This window comes from Cheilinus undulatus, linkage group 17 (genome assembly GCF_018320785.1).
Source record: "Cheilinus undulatus linkage group 17, ASM1832078v1, whole genome shotgun sequence".
In the NCBI taxonomy this organism is placed as follows: domain Eukaryota; kingdom Metazoa; phylum Chordata; class Actinopteri; order Labriformes; family Labridae; genus Cheilinus; species Cheilinus undulatus.
This window is the reverse complement of record NC_054881.1, coordinates 20035635-20057448: the sequence shown is the minus strand read 5'-3', so window position 1 is coordinate 20057448 and position 21814 is coordinate 20035635. Positions and strand designations below refer to the sequence as shown.

Genomic DNA, 21814 nt, shown 5'->3' with positions numbered 1-21814 from the left:
TGCCAAGTGCTTTTTTTGTCCTGATTTGTTTTTGCGCTTTTTCAGCAGGAATGCTCCATCATCAGACAGGATGAAAATCACCTCTGTGCAAATTGGAAATGCTTGGCCTTAATCCATCTACGTGTTTGGCACTCTCTTTATTCAGTTTGTCACGGTCTCTGTGTATGCACAGTTTATTAGTGTGTTTGGATTGAGTGAAGGAGAAAAAAAAGGAAAAAGTGAAGCAGAATGCATTTATTCTAACCTGCAGTCATTAGCTTAATCACCTTAATTATGAGTTTACAAAATCCACAACAACGGGGGAAAAAGAAGCAGATAAATGTTGTTACAGTGTTTCTCTGTTGTCCTCTCTGGAGAGTCTCATGGGTCGACATCACAGTAAGCATGACCTTTTTGCCCGGGCTTTAATTAAATTAAACAGAAACAGGCAGATGTCAACAGAAGGGCACTGGGCAGGGCTGACCTTTCTCTCTATACATTAGAGTGGGTTATACAGCTGGTTGGTGACAAGGCAAAGACTGTCCTTGAGTTATACAAACATACTTAAACACATTTACATACATATCATGCATTGTGAACATGGTTCTGTCAATCTGTGCAACTGTCTTTATCTATGTACATTCTTCCTGCAAAGCCACATAATTGCCTCGCACAAGCCAATCCAACAAGGAAGGTTTTTTACGAGCTTTCCCATCATAAGAGGATGGAGACTGCAGGAGAGTCCTACGGTAACATTTACACAGGCCAACTTTCATTTTCTCAAGCTCTGAAGGGCAAGAATATGACATCTCGGTGGTGTGATGATTATAGAAAGCTGGGAGCGATATAAGCCATCCATCATAGTCATACCAGTCAGCCAGATGAATACCAGAGCATACACACAGATAGTGAAGATGGTCCGCTGCAGGGTGAAGAACTGAAACGTAAGCAGTAGAGACTCGGACGGTTCTGAGCAAATATCCTCTCCTGCTGAGAAAATGACAATCGGAGATGTTTTGGCTTGTCAGTTTATGACCTGAGGATGTTTCTAACACTATTCGGATGCACACTGAGCTATAAAACAAAGAGGGCACTAACATTCACGGATTGCTGCTTGGTTGGTTTTGTGATTAAAAATGTTAGCTGGGGAAAAACATGAGTGCTCTTAGTGCAGGTGGAAAACTCCACGTGATGCCAGGTGCTCTTGGAGATAAAAATACAGTCTGACGTAGGAAAAAAACTACAGAGCTGTTTTCAGGCTCTCTAACTAGTGTCAAGGTTAAAGTACTTTTATCTGATTAGTGCATATACAATAAAAGCAAAGACATATGATCAAAATGCTGACCCGCTGTGACCACTGGTTTTCTTCGAGGTGTAAAAGTTCTAAGATAGAGTTCGATTCTTTGGTGGAAATAATAACAAAATAAAGAGAATGTCAGCTGACTACTAACACATCCTAATTGAAGGTACACATGTCTGTAAAATCTCTGGTCTATTTTAGAGACCTTTCCTATTAATGACCATGAAATGTCAAATCTTGGGCAAACCAGGGAAAACATCTGCAAAGCCATCTCTCAAAGGGAAACAACATCATTTTATTACCAGTACAACAGTCCCAGTTATCAATTAGTCCCTATGTTCAGATTCTACTTACAAATGTAAGATTTAACTGAGATAATGACTTTACTGCCAAAGTCATTTCATGACTCATTGTAAAATTTCATTTTAGGAATATAGGGTCAACATTCCTTTAAAAGGACGTTTCTATGCGTTACTTATGTCTAGATTAATCATTTCACAATATTTTTCTGTGTTTTGTGAAGGTGCATTTCAACCTGGCTGAAATTAAACAGAGGCTAAACAGAGGCTCCTGGATGAGCCCCCATTTGTTACAGTCGGCTCAAAGCCGATGTCAAAAAATGGGGGGTAATGCGGAGTTACTTTTGCAAACAAAAGATAAATCGATTTCAAAAAATGTTAAATATTACAAGAACAATGAAAAATCCAGTGTTGCAAAGCAACATAACAACACAACAGAACTGAGCTGAGCTGGGATTGGGCTTAAGTGAGGAGTGGGGTCTTTCAGCCCCTCCTTCTCCTGATCTTCCACAGAAGTCACCACAGAGCCTGCTCTTCTGGGAAGGAAAACGCTAGGCTCAGATGTTCTCAATCCATCACCTAACCCTGATAACTCGCCAGGCAACACACACTGGTACCGGAAAGCACACAAACAACCAGCAAACAAGCAACCAGCAGGGTCATCACCTAGTTAAAACTACCACTTGTTAAAGAAAGCTTTTAATGTTTCTAGGCAGGGTCCAAAACTAACACTCGCCACTTGCCAATTACGGGTAGACTTTGTCTCTGGCTGGTAAATTTTTAACACCACTCATCACTCTGGCGAGTTATTTTTTACCAGCAAAAAATTCTTTTTTGTTGTTTCTCGAGAACGATGCTGGTATCAGCTGGTTTCCCGGCAGAGTAATGTGTATTTCAGGCTGAGATGATCTTTGGTCATGAAAGTACGTCAGTCATGACGTCATTCACAGCGTGCTGAGGTGGACAGCTGCGGTGTTGCCAACTTAGCGGCTTTATCGCTATGGACAAAGACTGTATACAAAAAACACGTTATTAATCTTATGGATAAAAATGTAAATGTTTCACTAGGATTTGGTGTTGGCTTTTAAGTGGACCATAAAGTTTAAAACTAAACCAAATGTAAGAAAACTAAACTTCTTAGAAAAACAGAATAATAAATAAAAAAATATACCAAAAATCAAAATTAAAGTAACTATGCCAGAGTATCTCTTGAGTCATTTTTACCAGTCCTAATCCCAGAAAAAGGAGGAGCATTAGAACTGTGACATTATATAAACAAGAATCAAAAGAAGTAAGGTTAATTTGTAGTTCTACCCATATTTAGGGTCTTTTTACTCACTCTTTGTCTCTCTCATGACGTTCTTCCTCTCTCCTACAGTGTCCATTACAGTCTAAATTTTGTCGACTAAAACTCTGACTAAAAATGTTTGTCTGCAGCCTTTTTTTCCATGACAAAAACTAGACTAAGACTAACAAAAATAGATCTGTGATGACTGAAACTGACAAAAACTAAGTTAAGTTTTCATCAAGATGACTAAAACTAGACTAAAATGTAATGTAAATGTAATGCCATGTTTATACAGGGTTGTTGCAGTCTGGTCGAGCTAAAATCTTATGTCTCAACTGTCCAAAAGAGACTGAAATCAGTAATTCAGGTAAAATTCCTTCCTGGAAGATTCCTTTTGCACTGTAGTAAGAATACTACAGAATTTATTAACCCAAATATTACACTTAACTTTTGAAACAGTTATCCATATTTTAGCATACATTATTGCTAGTATTAGTGCATACTATTAGAATATTGGTTGATAATCACATACAAGACCCAAATGACATGTTAAATAATACTGATAGCAAATTACAACACTTAAAAGCAATTTTTATTTGGTTGGCTGGTAAAATATCCACCTGGCTGGTAAAAAAAAATTTCACTTACCATACATTAGTTTTGGACCCTGTTTCTAGGTGTATAGTTTAACATGGCCTGAAAATATTTATCCTTTCTCCATGAACACTCTGATGTCCTTTCAGGACAGGATGTGTCTAATCTGAGCGCAGTGCAGTTTTCCTTCCTGCTGAGAGCTGAACCCTGGAGACAGCAGGAGCCTCATCATTCAAATGTTAACAGTGGTGCCATTTACAGGCACAGAGTTAGAAGCACTGCAATGAATAAATCTGCATAAACCACACTTTAATATGTTACAAATGTCTAAAAGTGTAGTTTTGTCTTCATAGCAGCTCTTTCTGCAGTACCAGTTTTCAATGATCTGGTCAGTAACAATCAGGCGATGTGAGGTAGACTATTTTACTTATTTACTTTAAACTAAAAAACAAAATACTTTAAAATCAATACAGATGCGTTTTGATCCAATTTAGTGTAGTTAAAGTTGAGAGACAAGATGTGTATATGATGATCAGGCTACATGATAACCAAGTCCCTGTTAAAATCCAGAATAGCATGTGTTTCAAGCTTCCAGGTTGGCAGGAGGATGTAAGACAATGTAAGAGAAGAGTCATTCTTTATTTAGTGTAGACATTATAAGGAAAAAATTCTTCATAGTAGCTTTAATGTTTGTCTTGAAAGATTCAACAAAGGGTTTTATTAAACCGGTATCTTCTCATTCATATTCCATAATTTCCATTATTTTTCCATTCATTTTTAACTGTAACTATTACACATAATTTATCTTGTAATGGGAATCAATATGCTCCATTTTATCTTTTAATCATAATGCCTTTTTTTTTTTTTTTTACATATATTGTGTCTGAAGCTGTTCCTATGTTGACCTGTACCCACTGAACAGAGCTGGTTTCTCACATTTGTTAACAGAGTCTCATAAATTCAAGTATATTTTATGGATATTTGGATGGACATTTTTCCAGCCAACATATTTTAATGATCAAGCCTTTGGCACTAAAAATACCAGAGACACTAGTGAATGTGCAGCTGAAGTGAACAGGGATGCTTATAAGGAATAATTATCTCCTCTGAGATATGATACATTCAACAGACATGCTCCTGACCTATTTTAATGGGGGCTCATCCTCCAGCTTTAAATATAGAGAGCTGAGATTTAGTATTTGTGTCACACCTATTCACTGCCTACCTGAGTGAGAGTGTGTGCCCACAATGCAAACAGTGTCTGCCGATAAATGTGGAAGGCCGTCTGTGGTTGTGCTAACTCTCTGCTCACTCCTCCTTCTCCTCCTCCTCCTCACTCTGTCAGGGCTGCATGTGCGATTTGTCCCTGCAAAGCCAGCTGTCTGCTCAAGCATCACTCTGGATCCATAAAAGAGGTGCAGCACATCTCAGCAGGCAGAAATATGTGCTTTATTTTGATATTTGTCACGTCCACTGAAGCCTGGACTCGTGTTTGACTCTCTGTGTGCGAGTGCTGGGGTTTGACTTCCTTGTAAACATTCCAGTTTTTCAACATGATGAATTTACGCTCCAAATACTGAGATGCTGGGCACCAAACAGAGAAAATAGGGGGAAATTGGGGCAAAAAGGAGGAGCTGTGAGAGCATGGAAAACTATGAGCCATGCATTTTTTAAAACGCATTCCTGAAAGAGAGCCACAGCTAGAAGGATGGGCAAAAAAATCAAGTTTTTAAGACATCAAATATTATCATAAGAAATATAGGGCAGGACAGTGTTCTTTATAACCATCTTCTGTAGTGTATATAATTGTTGACAAATACATGACCAGCCTAATGCTCAGTAGAAAGATGTTTTACAGTAAGAACCATGAACAGTAATGCCTTTAGCGACCACAGCGTGTTTTATTCATTTAAGAAGCATTTATATTATTAGTAACAATCAAACGATATTTATTTCATAGGCTCCTTCTAACAGGTGAATCCAAAGAAGAAGCTGGAGCACATAAGTCACTTTTACAGTCTAATAAGATGCAAAGGTTTTGATGTCTCAATCAGATTTTGCACCTTGAGTTTGCATCTATTGCTGTGTCATCAGCATTCTTGTATACGTGCCTGTACATGACTTGTGTTACCTAATCCAGCAGAGGCCCAGCCAATTGATGCTAGTAGTCTCACAGTTAGTGAAATAGGGATCACCTAAGTGAAACAAATGTGTCTCAAGTGATAAAGACACCTGTTTATGGAAGGTCCAGTCACTGGTTAATCAGTATTCCTGGCTACCATTACACCATGAAGGCAAAAGTCTAACTCCAAGCAACTCAGAGAAAAGGTTATTGAAAAATATAAGTCAGGGAAGGGTTTAAAAAATGTCCAGGGAACTGAACATCCCCTGGGGTTCATTTATATCCATTATCAAGAAATGGAAGGAGTATGGCACATGTGTAAATCTGCCTAGATCAGGCCGTCCTCATAAACCGAATGACCGTGCAGAAAGTAGACTTGTGAGGGAGGCCACCGAGACACCTCTGACTACTCTGAAGAAGTAACAAGCTTCAGCTGCTGAGATGGGAGAGACTCTGCAAACAACAACTGGTGCCTGGGTTCTTTAACAGTCAAGACATTAAGAAAGAGCGGCAAAGAGAAAGCCACTGTTGAAGAAAACTCATAAAATCTCAACTAGAGTTTGCTAAAAGGCATATAGGAGACTCCATGGTCAAGTGGGAGACAGTTTTTTGAGTCTGATGAGACCATTATGGTGCTTTTTGGTCATCAGACAAGACGCTATGATTGATGGACACTCAACACTGCACATCACCACAAAAACAGCATGCCCACAGTGAAGCACAGTGGTGGGAGCATCATGCCATGGGGGTGCTTCTCAGCAACCAGCCATGGAAGGCTCATAAAGGTGGATTGTAAAATAGGAGGAGAAGATTTATTTTCTAGTAAGACAATGATCTGAAGCAAACATCGAAAGCTACGCTGAAATGGTTTTCTCTCGTTTTTCATATGTTGGCAACTTATTTGTGCAGTTTAGACTTCGAAGTTTCTGTTCTTTTTGATACTGATCATTGAAATAAAGGAGATTTTATCATTTTGAAACACAGTGTATTTAAGAGCATAAAAATGTTGACACCTTCAGTTTAAGGGAATGTTCTGCAATTTTTGACAGTTAAAAAAGAAAAATTACCTAACATTGGTTGTCTTGGGCTTCTATATTTGTATCAATATAGTTTTATTCTTTCAGAATCATATCAAAGTTTCTATTTCTGGTATTAAGACAATTTGTTATTTCTATCCAGAAAAAACATTGATAAGTATATTGTGTATCGCCATTTAGTGAAAAAAATATGAATACAGGTTTTTGGTCCATATCGTCCAGTCATAGAGCTACACACAGATGAAATTAAAAAGAAGTAGAGAAAGGAACAGCTAAAACCTGAAAAAGGAGGTAATTATATCATATCAGTGGGTATGAAAGCATTCATTTACCTCCCCTCTTTTCTCTCCACACCTCTAATAATAAGAAGCCTTACTGGTTCCTAACAACACTCCCCATTGAGGTGCTGTTCTAATTGTGCCCCTGTGTGGGCTCTCTAATAGGCGCCTGTGTAATTGGCTCGTTGACAGGCTGATCACTAACAGGCATGAGATGAAGGGCTCAGGAGAGCAGACGTCCATCCTTTTTCTTCTCTGTTGCCATGTCACCGTGACAAACACACATCGGTAAGCAAAGAAGCCAAATCTCTGCTCTCTAAGGATGCAGCTCTGTGAGCTATATTTGTTTAATTTTGAAAAGACTGAAGGTAAAGAGTGCTGAACAGGAATGTAGCAACACCTAGATGATAGAACAAGCAGGAGAGAAGAAAGTGAAAACAGGAAAAAAATTCCTTAGAACAATATTCAATACAATACAGTAAACAAAACACAGAAAAAGTAATCGCTACCACCTGGCAGACCTCAGAGAAACCATGAAAGAAGTACAGAGGTAGTACCGACAGCTGTGATTGATTGATTACAATATTGGTTTGAATGTGAGCTGTTGAAGCAAGAATATATCAAGCTTAGCATCCACAGTAAACCCTGCCTCTTGGGCACCAATATTGAACTTTTTTCACCATAAAATAATAATTTCAAAGCCAACTGGATATCACAATCACTTTCAACAGGGAGTATGGCATCCACCATGCTTCCACAGAGCGCCCTGATCACCTGCTATCAGGACTTTGTCGCTTTGGCTGCCTTTCTTGAAAGAAATAAACCTAGTGCCACAGCAATAGTTCACACACCAGCCTTCAGCTAAAAAAAGCCAGTTAGTCTGTGTTGGTGCAATTTGACATGGCTGAGGCTAACAGATGAAAGAGGATGGTGATGGATGAAGCTAAGAAGAGAAAAAGATGGTGATCGAGCAAGAAGAAGGCAAAAAAAAAAAAAAAAGAAAAAAAAACAGTAATCCAATGGCTGTGTTCATTCCTGCAGATTCTTTTTGAAAACAGATTGCGATGTCTTTGTTTCATTTATAAAACCCAGAGAAAATAGATATTAACATGTTTTTCTTACCAAAAGGCCTTTGTACAATATTTGATAAGTGTTTTGTCATGGCTTTAGTTAATATAAAGTATGCAGATTAGATTTTCCCCAGGAGGTCCCAGACCCAGCTTTGGGAACCACTGATCCATGCCATCATGGTCTCATGGGTGGTAACTCAGGTTTAGATGTGAATGAATAAATAAAATAATATTAAACCAAAAAGTTGCTTTTCTTTGTTGATTTTTAAATAGCATTATAGCTGTGGTGTACTCAGGATGTTTGAGGGGAAGGGGCTAAATCATAAAAGAACACCTGCTGTATGCAGTAGGACATCAGTGCACAAAACGTTTATGCACATTATAAGTGAACTAGTTATCCTGATTTAACATTGCTATTAAGATTACACCGACTACAGCAGCGTAATAAAACAGATGCATAACTATGAACTGTTTAACCATTTACTTCCAAGATATACAAGGACAAATGTCTGTGAAATTAACGTTATACTGAGGAGCTTATGGAGCTTTATTTTATATCCTCCACTGTTGGACATTGCCACCACTGAGAGGACACCCTATCAGGCTCTATCACAGACTGTCCACGAGAGGTGCCCTCTGCAGGCAAATCTACCGCATTTTGTCTATTTGCAGGTCACCAAAGAGGGCACTTTGTACAGTTTTGTCCATTTGCAGGTTGTCAAAGATTGGAACTTTTGTCTACACAGAGGACACAAAAGAGGGTGCTTAGTTAACCTGTGTCCACCCTAATGGCCACCCAGAGCACTCTGTCCCAAATTCTCCACTTCAAAGGCACACATTTCGTGAGCGCTCTAGGGGGCACTTTGTCAATTTTTGTCCACATAGAGGGCACTGAAGGGGGCACTAAGATGAATTTTGTTAACTTAAGAAGGTCCCAAAGAGGGCAATGGTAAAATTGAATCTACTCAAAGGGCACCCTAGAGGGCATTTTTGTCAAACTTTGTCTACTTAACAAGCAAAAAAGAGTGAAATTGTCCAATTATTTTACCACTTTAAGGGCACTTAGTCAAATTTTTCCACTCAAAGGGCACCCTAGGGGGAACTCTGTAAAAATCTGACTACCTAAAGGCCACCCTAGAGGGCACTTCTTAAATGTAGTTTACATAAAGGCCCCAAAGATGGCACTTTGTCAATTTTTGTCCACATAGAAGGCACCCTAGAGGGCACCCTAGTGGGCAGTTTTATTCCATTTGTTTTCATTCCCATGGAACAGAAGAAGGCACTTTGACAAATGTTGTCCAAATAGAGGACAACAGTTTGTTAATTTTGTTTCCTTAGAAGGCCCCAAAGAGGGCCACTGTCAAATTGAATCTACTTAAAGGGCACCCTGGATAGGACTTTGTAAAAATTCAGCTTCTTAAAGGGCATCAAAGAGGGCTATCGTCTTCCACTTAAAGGGCACCAAACAGGGCATTTTGTCAGATATTTTTCAGAGTCACAGTCGAGGTAACTTACTTAAATTCTGTCAATTTAATGACCACCCTTAAAGCACATTGTCCATTTTTTTACACTTAAAGGGCACCAATGAGGACACTTTGTCACATTTTGTCCACATAGAGGGTGCCAAAGGGGCGCTTAGTTAAATTTTGTTTGCTTAAAGGGGCCCCAAAGAGGGCAAATTTCCAGCTTTTTCCACTCAGAGGGCACTTTATTACATTTTATTTACATACAGGGCACCAAAGATGATACTTTGTGAAATTTTGTCCACTTAAACGACACTCAGGAGGGCACGTTATCCACTTAAAGTGCACCAAAAAAGGCACACATGTACTCCAGAGCAGTGGGGCTGCACCACATACAGAAGCTAGTCTTCCAAGCAGATGGAGCAGCTTTGAATCTGACCTGTGGCTCTGTTCTTACAAGCCATTCCTTTCTCTTTCCCTGATTTCCGATGTGACCCACTTAATGTCCTCTCAGAATAAAAGGCAAAAGCTAAAAGGAAAAAGGAGTCATATTTAAAAATATAATTTACAGAATATCTCAGCCAGAAAAAACAGAGTGCCAGAAAGCATCAAGTGGCGCTGATATCCAGACTGATTCTCTAAGCACCCTTGAGTCTGATTTACAGCACCAAGAAAATGGCCGATATTATCTTTGAAATAATGTGAAACCGCAGCAGAGGACTGTTTTTGCATTCAGCACTCATTTTTGATAACTGGAGGACAAAGAAACGAGCAGTTTTCAGAAGATGCACTATGTCATTTTTATTAGTTTTAATAGTAACCCTGAATCCCAGTCATTTATTTCTTCATCTCCAGCGGCTGCCATCAAAATGAACACAGTAATTACACATGGATGTTCTAGGGGTGAATATCTTTAACATTTTAAGAGCTTAGATTTTTTGACTGGAACCTTGATTGCTTTTTATGACTCGATGCCCAATTTAAAGGCAGTAAAATCACAGCACAACAAATCCAACAAATGTCTTTTGTTCCTGTCTAATTTGTTCAAAAACCCTTAAAGCCATTATTTGTGACAGCCCATATGGTGAAATAAAAGAGGGAAACAGCTGGAAGAATGCCCAAAAGTAGTCAGAAACATGATGGCTAAAACAAAGAAAAGTGTTTTTGTGTTGTCATGTCACTGTGACAGAGTCACTGAAAAATTCTTTCTAAAGGAAATTTCATCACTGCTCAGTTTCTCCAGCAAACACTGAATGTGAAAAGGAAATCTAATCCCTTAAAGAATAGAGGCTTCCCCATCAGTCACAGAGATCTAATCATAGCCAGGCCCAAGCCGTACGCTCTGAGCCCTGTGCTGTTCTGCACTCTTTATACTCTCTGTTAAAGCAAACCAGCTGCTCTGCACCTGAACCCTGAGCTCTGATCTGATCCTTAAGACAGCAGGATTGTCAAACTAGCAGTTAAAGACAAAATCTAACAATCTTCATACCTCTTTGGATACCACAGCTACCAAAAAACGTCTTTAGTCAATCATGGTCAATATAATTTGGCTTTTTTTGACCAAAAACAAAAACCCTCTTCTGTGTCAAAGTAAAAACAGACTTCTGCAAAGTAACGGCAATTAAATAAAAATATCTAATGTAAAATAAATGCATAAATATCATAAATGCACAAACTGAACTCTGGGGGATGGTCAGTGCTTTGGAAATTATTTTGTATCCATCATCTGAACTATACTTTTCAATAACCTTTTCTCTGAATTGCTTGAAGTGTTCCTTTGTCTACATGGTGTAATGGTAGCCAGGAATGCTGATTAACCAGTGCCTGGACCTTCCAGACACAGGCGTCTTTATACTACAATCACTTGAGACACATTCACTACACTCAGGTAATCCTCATTTCACTAATTGTGAGACTAGCACCGATTAGCTGGACTTTTGTTGAATTAGGACAGCTACTTTACAGGGGTAAATATTTATGTGATCACTTGTTTACCCTTACATATTTTTATTTATCTGGAGCTACAGGAACCATCTAGTTCCTTGAAGAGAAGTTCCTGGCCGTGGACACTACTGAAATCCAACACAGTACAGTTTTAAAGTCCTTATCCAAACAGTTAAAGCCATGTTCACAACAGGGATCATGTTACCACGATCAAAGAAATTGCCTCAACCACCCACAGACGACTGAGGAACCTCGGTGAAAGCATGTCAATGACTCTGTCAGTGACCTGATGTGACCACACAACCATTAACATACTGACGACTCTGGCTTCTAGCTATGTCCATCAGTCTGTTGTAGAACTGAAGAAGACTTTGGAGGAGAGGCAGGCATGCACATATGTTCAAACAACACAAGCCAAGGGAGCAACTATCCCCTATCCATTTTGGAACAGCTGCTCTAAACATTCCACCCAGGTATGATCTTCTATACTTTTCAAGCCATCCACACACTATAGAGCAATAACGCAACACAGACTGTAGTGTTTGGAAACAGGTGGTACTAGAAGGTTTGCAAGTATGGAAAAGCTGACACCTTAAAAGACAGCAGGTGACAGAAAAGACTTCCCTCTCAGGAAACTACGCTTTTATAAGCTGTAAGTAGATTTCATAACTTGAGTCAAGGTGAGTCAGTGTAGGGTGTGACAGTGGTGAAAAGATAAACTGCAGCGTTACCTTGAGTCCTCCACACTCTGCTGCCGATCCCTGGTCCACTCCTGTGATGTAAATACCCAAAGCATATTCTGCTCCCCCTCGGATCATGAGACCCAGAGACCGGCCGTCATCCAAAACCAGGTTTACCTGTTAAAGATAGAGAGATATATCAAAAACAGTAGGAGCAGGGATTCAAATGTATGTTTGCCAGGCACTTCTGTAGTATCGTTGTTTAATTTTTTTGTACACTGGCACTCTGGATATTTTCTATATAAATTCAGGACATATAGACACCGATATCTGCCACTCACTATGGGCATTACTCTCATTGTTATGCACCCTCACAGCATAGAATACTCCACTGGGTTTAGTGAATGGGGGCTGCTTGACAGCATGTGCAGCATGATGATTCTTGTGTCAGGGTGAATGTTAATGAGCTAATATCACAACAACATGTGTAAGGATTATTCCGCGAGACAAACACAGCTTTGCAAAACAACATTATGACATCTGTGGCAAGCCCTTCAGTGTATGAAGTAATGCAATAGTAGTGCAAAAGTAATGTTGTCCTGCCCACATACTAGTGGGGGAATTCCTGATAATCAACTGAGGCCTAACACACCAATGGCCTAACGAACCGAGGCCTAACATACAGAGTCCTAATGCACCGAGGCCTAACCTACCAGAGGCCTAAGGCACCAAGACCTAATGCGCAAAGACCTATAGCACCAAGGCCTAATGTAATGATGCGGTATGCATCGAGGCCTAATGCACTGAGGCCTTACACACCTGGCCCTAATGCAACTTTATGTACCAAGGCCTGATGTAAGGCCTAGTGCACCATTGCCCAATGCACCAAAGCTGATGCACTAAGGCCCAGTGCATTGAGGGGTAAAGCACATAGGCCCAATGTACTGATGCCTAACGCACCAAGGGCTAATGCAGATAGGCTTCATGGACCGAGGTCAAAAGCACCAAGGGCTAAAGCACCAAGGCTAATATGGGGAGGCCCAACAAACCTAGGGGTAATGCACCAAGGCCTGAAGCCTAATAGTAAAATGGCTCCATACAAACCTCTTTGAAATTTTTAAGAAGGGATCCACAGGGGTTACTTTCAGGTACTTGTATGAATGAATAAATTCACAAAAATTACTGTTTTTTGGGCAACTTCCATAGGTCCTTGTGGGATTAACTTTTTCTTTGGAGTTCATCCAATTCAGCTTAAAGTTGGTAAACAAATGCAGAAAGTTTCTTGGCTCATGTGGAAAGTTCAAAGGGCTAAGGCTGGGCCATGGCTGTGGTGAGCCCTCTGAATTGCATGATTTGCCATAGACATGAGCTAGTTTTTTATCACAGATGCACATGCCCCACCCTGAGCCAAACTGTACATGGATAACAAGGCTCCTTGCCTGAACAAATTCATATGGCAGTATTTCATGGCAGACATTACGTCCCCTGGTGACATTTTGCAATCTTTACAGTGCAGCTTGACATGCTGCCAGATCTGCCCGTAGAGTCAGCCCATTCACACTGAAATGGTAGACTAGAAACATAATACATGTGGCATATGACAGCCCTGCTTTGAGCTGGGATTTGGTGGCAGGAAATAAAGCTTTTCAGGAGCTGTTTAGCTGTGGTGACTCAGGGCTGTTAATGAGGAAGATGCTGAATCTGTGCTAATTGGAGGAATGACTGTTTGAAATGGTCAATCAGGTTGTTTACAAAACTCGTCTGTGTCATCCCGCTGATAAGCTGAGTAGACGACATCTGATGTCGTTAGAATTCAAATAATCCACTAACCAGAAGTATCAGAGGGCCACAAATAATCTCCTCGTCCTGCTGCAGAGAGCTAATGATACATACAGGAATCACATATGATAGCACAGACACAACACCAGGTTTTAAATTTACATACACATCTTAATATGCATTTTAATGTGGTACCACATTTACTCTTGAGGCTCCAAAACTTCTGTAGAAAACTCTTCGCAAAGTAAACTGGGTTTGCTTGTTTTATATTCAACCTGGCTCAAAAACAAATTGTGCTAAATGAAGCCTTATTCATGCAGATAGGATAGACTCCAAGCTATAAATGTTTAAAGTAAAACAGTGCTGCCTCTTTACTCTTTATGCATGGTCTGAATCTCGATTTTTGCAGTTTACCGAATACACAAGACGGACCAATGTCCATAGGGGGTATGAAGAAGCAGCAACACTAATAATGTGCACATTAAAATGAACTAAAACCTAAGCCCAAACCACACCAGCACAGCAGGAGTGCAGTGCATTATGTGTCCTCGATTGCCGCCTGTAGCGCACCAAAGTAGCAGTGTGTCAACAGTTAAACTCCCTACAAGCCACCGCTGAGCCAAGTGCTTGATACTAAGAGAGATTGCTTGGGGCTCATGGCCCATCTCACTGGGTAAGTAAAAAAAAGAAACAATACAATTGGTGGGGTTTCACCACCAGCCGAGGCCTCGCACTTATTTCTGTATACACTTTCTGAAATGTTAATATCTTGTAGTGTTAATTTTGAACACTCACAGTGTTTTTTATACATTGAAGTGTACCTGCCACCTTTTGTTGAACACCTATGGCAAAGTCAAGTGTATGAAAATCAGTACAGTTCCTCTGCCACAGGTGGGAAGTGACTAACTCAGTGGATAACCTCACTCATGGTGCAGACATGTCTAACATCAAAAACAACAATAATACAGTGATCACTGTACAACAGGCAATAGCTAAACACATCTAAATACATCTAGAAAACATCTAAAACATTCTGCCAAAGGGCATGATGGGAAAGCTCAAATCTGAAATGGCAGTGGGCAGAGTTTAGATCAAAAGACACTCCACAGAGTTGGACGAGCATTGATGTTTAACACTGCCAAACAACTCCAACACTTAAGGCCATTTTACCCAAAATGGAGTTAAAATTATACTTCGGGAGTTAAAATACACACTAAAATGTTTAGAACTGAGAATTCAACACTCCAGTTATTGCTGTGAGTGCGTACGTTTGCCAGGATACCAGTTACTTTTATAATGCAGTTACTCAAATACCTTTTTATAATAGTAACTGTAACTAGTTGTTACCTAGTAGTTACCTAGAGCTTCTCTCTGATTGGTCAAAGAGAGCAGGTAACAATGTAGGAAAGGTGTTAGAGATGAGGAAACTAGTTGTTGTGTGTCTCTTTAAAGGGGAAAGCTGTAAGGAAAGGTACTTTATTTCTAATGATCAATCAGTTTCACCTCTTTTTGTCTGCAGAGGACTTTTGAAAATAATTAAATGTTGTGTATTTTTATGAGTAAATTTTCATTTCTACAGAGAATTTAACAGTGTGGTTGTCCATTCTTTTTCGACCTCAGTTGCCTTGCTCTTGTTAATAGTTTATTGGTACCTAGTTTGTTTTAGCCCCTGAAACTTTAGTATCAACTGGGATCTCTTGTGTCCTCTGAAGTGTCTACATTCTTTGCAGCATCTATTTAAAAAAACACTTGAAACAACCAAGTCTAGCCGGTATTGACATTATAACATCACACAGCTCCTAAGATGTGATGGTTACAGATGTGGTAAGATCTGGTCATTAAGCATTTAATTTATTTCTCTATAAAGTCGAGCAAAGGTGTGAGAAATATCCAGGCAAATCAGCAGCTTCCGACATAATCATCTCACTCCGTCTGGCAGCTACACCCACATCAAATAAATTAACACTTACTTCCCTCATTCTAATGCTCGGTTTGATTTTCAGCAGTCCACTTTGACTAGTCTCCACTCCTACAGAGAAAAGACTAGCAGCCATGTGAGCGGCTGATTAAATATTTGCATAAATGAGCGCTTGAACAGATGTGCCCAATAAAGAGGCTGTGAGTTTATATTGACTTCTCAGCAGCTGTCTTGGTGCACGACAGTTTTAAGAGGACTTAAACAGCGGTCTTATAGAGACTGCGGTATTTGATGAGGGGTTTATTTGTTTGATTGCACAGCGCTGATTTAATTCTAGCAGGTATAATTTACACGTCTGTTTGGTGCTTGTGGGTTAAGTCATCAAGGGCGTCCTTTTCTTCACAAAGACTTATTATAGCTCTAGCGCCTTTTACTCCTTTAATTGAATTATCTTCTCAAGTCAGAGCCAACAGTACAAAGGGATGATTGTAAAAGGGATTGGTGTGAGATTTCTAGTTCTTATGGTTGACATTTTTTAAGTATGATTTTATTACTAGTCTACATGTTCTTTTAGACTACTTAAGAAGCACTCACAAACCAACACTGAATACCTGTGACCTTTAATCCTTCAGGAGGCACTGTGTTAGAAACTGGCATAATTCTGTGATCAACAACACAACATGGTTTCTGGAACACTGTCAACTTACACAGCACATTCCTGCATCTACACATCTAACATAATGAATTAAAATCATATATAAACAACAGCCAGAGGACTTCTCTGAGCCAGAGCTCATCTGAGATGATCTGACCAAGAGTGGAAAAGAGTTGAGTTCACTTTCCAAATTATTTATGAAAATAATGGCCATCAAATTCTCCCAAGTTCAAAAGCCAACATCTGTGATGGTGTAAGGGTGTATTAGTACCCATAGCACTGGTTACTTGCACATCTGTGAAGGAACCATTAAAACTGAGAGGTATACAGGTTTTGGGGTAACATATGGTTCCATCCATACTGCATGAATAACAACAGCATGGCTTCAAAGTAAAAGAGTGCGTGTACCACAATGGCCTGCATGCAGTCCAGACCTGTCTACCATTAAAAATGAAAGGCACACTTGAGTAACTTCAGATATAAATCAAGCATAAATAGGAAAGAGTGTCCTCAGTCCCCAGATACTAGGGTTTTTTTTTAAAGGAAAACATTCCCACGTCCCAACTTTTTAGGAACATGCTGTGGTCATCTAATTTAGGAGGTGTATATATCTCCAAAAACAACAAGGTTGTCCTATGTTATTATTTTTGCTAAGGTCTTACAGTATCTCCTGCCAGGGTGGCAACCTCCATTTCAATCACCTAAACTCACCCTGTAACATGGAAACCGTACCCCCACTCTAACCCCTGGGGTTAGGGTTAGGGTACTGGTCAAGCATTTGTAAGAAATTTATTTCTCATTCATAAGAGATCTCAAATACTGAGTTTACTGAAAATCCCTACCTCCAACTTTTGAATGTTTACTTATAATTCTTGACCAAATTAATTGAATTTAAAACTACATTATCTTATACCAACTGTAAAGATGCACATGTAAAAATTACCATATTACGTGGACAAAACTTTAACATCACAATGAAACATATAACTCTAGCCTGATTTTGAAACACTCATCTTCCTCTAAAACTAACTTATGATTCTCTGCCTGAACTCAACTCTATTTTCCAAATATATACATTTGGAGAGCCAAGCCGTCACATTAAAGTTTAAGGCGAGAGCTTGAGCAGCGAGCCAAACTTTAAATTGTATATTCTCCTCCTACACAATGAAGGCTTGATTAGTTGCCATGGTCCTAATGGAGCTGTCTCTTTCCAAGATTTAAAAGGGGATTCAACCATACCCTGGCGACTAAAAAAATGACATATATGCAAATGTCGCTTTTAAACAATGTCAGCTTCGTCCCTCTTATTTCCCTGCAGGAGAAGCTTATAGTTCCTGGCACACAGCTCGTACTCTGAGCCGATGCAAATGCTGCTGCAGCTCGTCTGTTTTAATAACAACTGTCTGCCTGCCTATTGGAGGTAAACCTTCGCCCTCCATGGGAATACAGAGGCATCATGTTCCTGCTGACATTTCTGCAGGACACAGAGAACAGTTCTAATCACCAGACTCATTCTTATCGTATTTGCATCACAAAGAAGCTCAAAGTGTTATTTTGGCCATCTCCGGCTATCATGGAACATTTCAATAAGCTCTTTAGCTCCAGAATGAGTCCCAGTGGTCTCTGATTTTGTAAGCAGTGAAATCTGAGATGGCATTCATAGAGCCATTGTTTTGGAAAGACAAGGGTAATTAATCACAGCAGGGATGAATCATGAGTTGAACTGCAGTCATTACAATGAGTGAATTGAGTCACTTGAATTACTGTTACCATGGCAACAAGGGAAAACGATGGCGGTTTTGGATGGGGTTTCTCTTAATCTTAACACCAAAGACACATTTCACTCCAGAGTGTTATGAATTGACATGACTGGGGCTTTAAAAAGTTTTGACACTGACTGATATGTATGACTAAAACATCTCATGATATTAGGTATGACCTTGAACATGGCACATAAATTCAGAGTCACTTTAGGGTTTCTTAGAGAGAGCTGTTAGATTCTTACTTAGATCCAGCTTACAGTTGCAGGGCTTCCAATGAGCACCAGCTGTCAGCCAAACAGCAGACTAGTCACTTAATAACAGCTGGATCCTTATTTCTTATGGTGACCTAATAAAAAAGTTTTATTAACAAGTTGCAACCAAATTTTCTTGTACATTTCAAATCAAGTTAACAGTACAATTGTGCAGGAGGGATAATAGTTTGGGGCTGTTTTTCAGGGTTTGGGCAAGGCCTCTTAACTCTACAGAAGGGCAATCTTAATGCCTCAGCATGCCAAGACATTTTGGAAAATGCTATGCTTCCAACTTTGTGGATCAGTTTTGGGAAGGCCTTTTTCTCTTCCAACATGACTGCGCCCCTATAGAAACATGGTCTGATGAGATTGGCGGGGAAGAACTTGACTGGCCCTGACCTCAACCCTATAGAGCACCTTTAAGATGAACTGCAAGCCAGGTATTTTCCTTTAACATCAGTGCCCATCCTCATAAATGCTCTACAGAATGAATGGGCACAAATTCCCACAAACACACCAGAATCTTTTGGAAAGCCTTCCAAGAAGAGTGGAGGCTGTTACAGCTGCAAAATGGGAGCCAACTCAGTATTAAAGTACATGTATTTGACATTAAAGTCCCTGTTGGTGTAACGGCCAGGCGGCTGAATACTTTCGTTTATATAGTGTATGTCGGTTAAACCAACTGGAACAGATAAAGTCTGTTTAAGAAGCTGAGGTTCAAACCTGTGAAAATCATGAAAATAAGATGTTACGGATCAAAAAGTGACCATGTAAACTGGTGACTTCCAGCCAAGTGCATCCGTGGCTATAGTTTGCTAAAAGTCATATCTGATAAGGACACTGTGGCATAAAAAAACTCACCTAAGAGATTAATGATATTTATTATTTTAGTTTAGAACCCAGAATTATCACCATATTGAATGTCCATCTTTATAGTTTACATCTCACACATCAGGCAGTTTGGGCTCTATCATGTCATGTCGTGTAGTGTCCTTAAGTAACACCTGTCCCATATCGACAAGTAGGGATGGGACCAATCCGATCCAGTATCAGTATCGGGTCCAATATGGACGTAATTAATAGAACGGATATCTGACTGACAGCGCCGATCCAAGTGACCGATCCAAAACAATCCTACAGTTTGCGGTAGACCATTAACGCACCGCAGGCTAACATGAGACAGTCTGTGTGTAACTGAGCTGGTATTAGTTGGGGATGTTCTTAGCGGTATAATTACCCAGTCGATTAAACGTAAATCTATATTTAGAATAGTCAAAACTAGTCTAAAGATGAGAGAACACAAAGAAGAGTGGGTGTGATGTTAGCATGATAATACTCTCTACAGCGTGGCTAGCATTGAAAGCTAGCACCACCCACCTCTGTTCGTCTTTGCAGATTAATATCGTGCTTAAATATTTGGCCTCTTTTCTTTTTGAGTAGTCATACGTGAGCTTAACCCTCAACAGCCCCACACACCACTTTATTTCCATTTACTACCCTGGAAAACTGTCATACCGCGGGCTTCCTACTACACGCTAACAGCCTAGCGGCCACCGCCTGGATGTTGTTTACATCCAGGGAAAGGGTCAGAGAGGAAGGCTGCTGCCATTAACTGAAGCTACAGCGGTCTCTAGCGGCAGGAGGTTCATTAAAGTGCATTATAGACAGGGATTTCAAGCCCATTTTTGGATAATGTTGATATTTATTTTTTAGTAGTTCAAATAAATTAGTTTGGAATATATTTAAATTCAATTCAATTCAATTTTTGTATTTGTTTTGCATTTTAATAAGAGGAGCTGGGTGGTTTACTACAGCCTCATGTAACCTCACACATCACACCAACAACATGATAACTGTTAAATATATATATATGTATATATATATATATATATATATATATATATATATATATATTTAATCAGTATCAGTATCGGCACATATTTATCGGAACTGAAAAAAAGTAGATTGGTGTTTCCCTATCAACAAGTATATTTAAAATAGCACTAATGAGGCAGCTGGACACATAAGCAAATGCAAAGTGAAACTGCAAGTATATCTCTGGCCATTAACTTTGTGCCAAGGTTTTTGCAGGAATACGTTTAGAAACCCGCTAAAAACAGTTCCTTGACCCATTTTCAGGTCCCGGCCCTCCAGTTGAAAACCACTTATTTAGACTCTTAAGTGGTGATCCTAGAAATAAAACCTGTCCCTTTCTCATGGTGGTAACAGTGTAAAGTCAGGGCATTTGTTTAAAAATAGTGCAGCAGTTTGAATTTACTGCAATGAAGAGAGACTTTTTCACATACACAATCGTAGCTCTCTTACTAAATAAGCAGACACTTTACCTAACGGTAGGAGGCTTTTGTATCATAGATGTGCTCATATCATTATGATTCATTCAAATAAAGCTTAAAACACCAGTAAGTTACTCTTATACTCATTGTGGCCAATAAAGGGATGAAAAACACTTGTTGAATATATTTTGGTTTTCTGAGGGACATGTTTCAAATGCAGTTATTGTTTGAAACACAAAGAGAAGCGGGAAGACAAACAGTGAGATAGAGCTTTGATGTACTCACACTTTTATGAACTGTGTAATTGCACATCAAATGTTTTCCCTTTATCTGACAGACAGATTCTGAGACACAAAAAGAACTCGCAGCCTGCAGAAAAGTTTCATTTTTTGTGTGAATGCAACCAGAGCCACTTTGTTCTGTCCGCTGCGTGAGCCCTCAATCATACCTGCAGCTCTTACAACAACGACGACATAGCAGACACAAGTTTCTCTTCCTGCAGAAAAAAAAACTTTAAAAATGAATAAATCTGATTACCAGTAATGGATTTTAATTGCTTTTCTAAAGAACAAAAAGCTAAAATTGCCCGACATTCATCAGACACCGCAGTGGATTCATATTTCTAGTTGTTGCCTGACACTTATACAGCCTGTACTAATGGAGCTGAATGGCTTAAGATTAATGTGCAGCGCTCAGTTGCTTTAAATTGAAAGTTCTTCCGTAATGAATCTTTTAAATGGCTGTGACAGCTCTTCCCTGCAGGTCATGATGTGACGACAGGATGGAGTTTTGTGGGACAGAGGGTCTAATTACTGGAACTGTTTAAGTTTTTTTGGACTTATACAGTGTCCATCATCCATGCAGAGACAGCAAGGGAAAAATAGTTTTTAATTTAATTAAAGCTAATTGAAGTCCAGTGTCCTTGCCGCTTCAAATTATATAACTATATAAATCATCTTTGGTCTGTAAATGGAGCATACCTAGCCTTCCAGACTGCTATTAAAGTCACAAACATAACTTACTGAACATGCAAACTTTACTCTCTAAAAGGCTTAGCTCTGCTGTCAAAGGCACAGTTCTGCATGGACCATCTTAAACAT

At 39.5% G+C, this 21814-nt stretch overlaps 1 protein-coding gene across 1 annotated transcript in view; it reads right to left on the bottom strand.

The window, feature by feature from the left end:
• The window catches only part of whrna (whirlin a), a 241157-nt gene that overhangs the window by 90646 nt on the left and 128697 nt on the right, over positions 1-21814 (bottom strand). The window contains exon 4 of the mRNA XM_041811492.1: positions 12106-12231. Within this exon, the coding sequence (XP_041667426.1) occupies positions 12106-12231 (126 nt within the window). The remainder of the gene's footprint in view (positions 1-12105; positions 12232-21814) is intronic.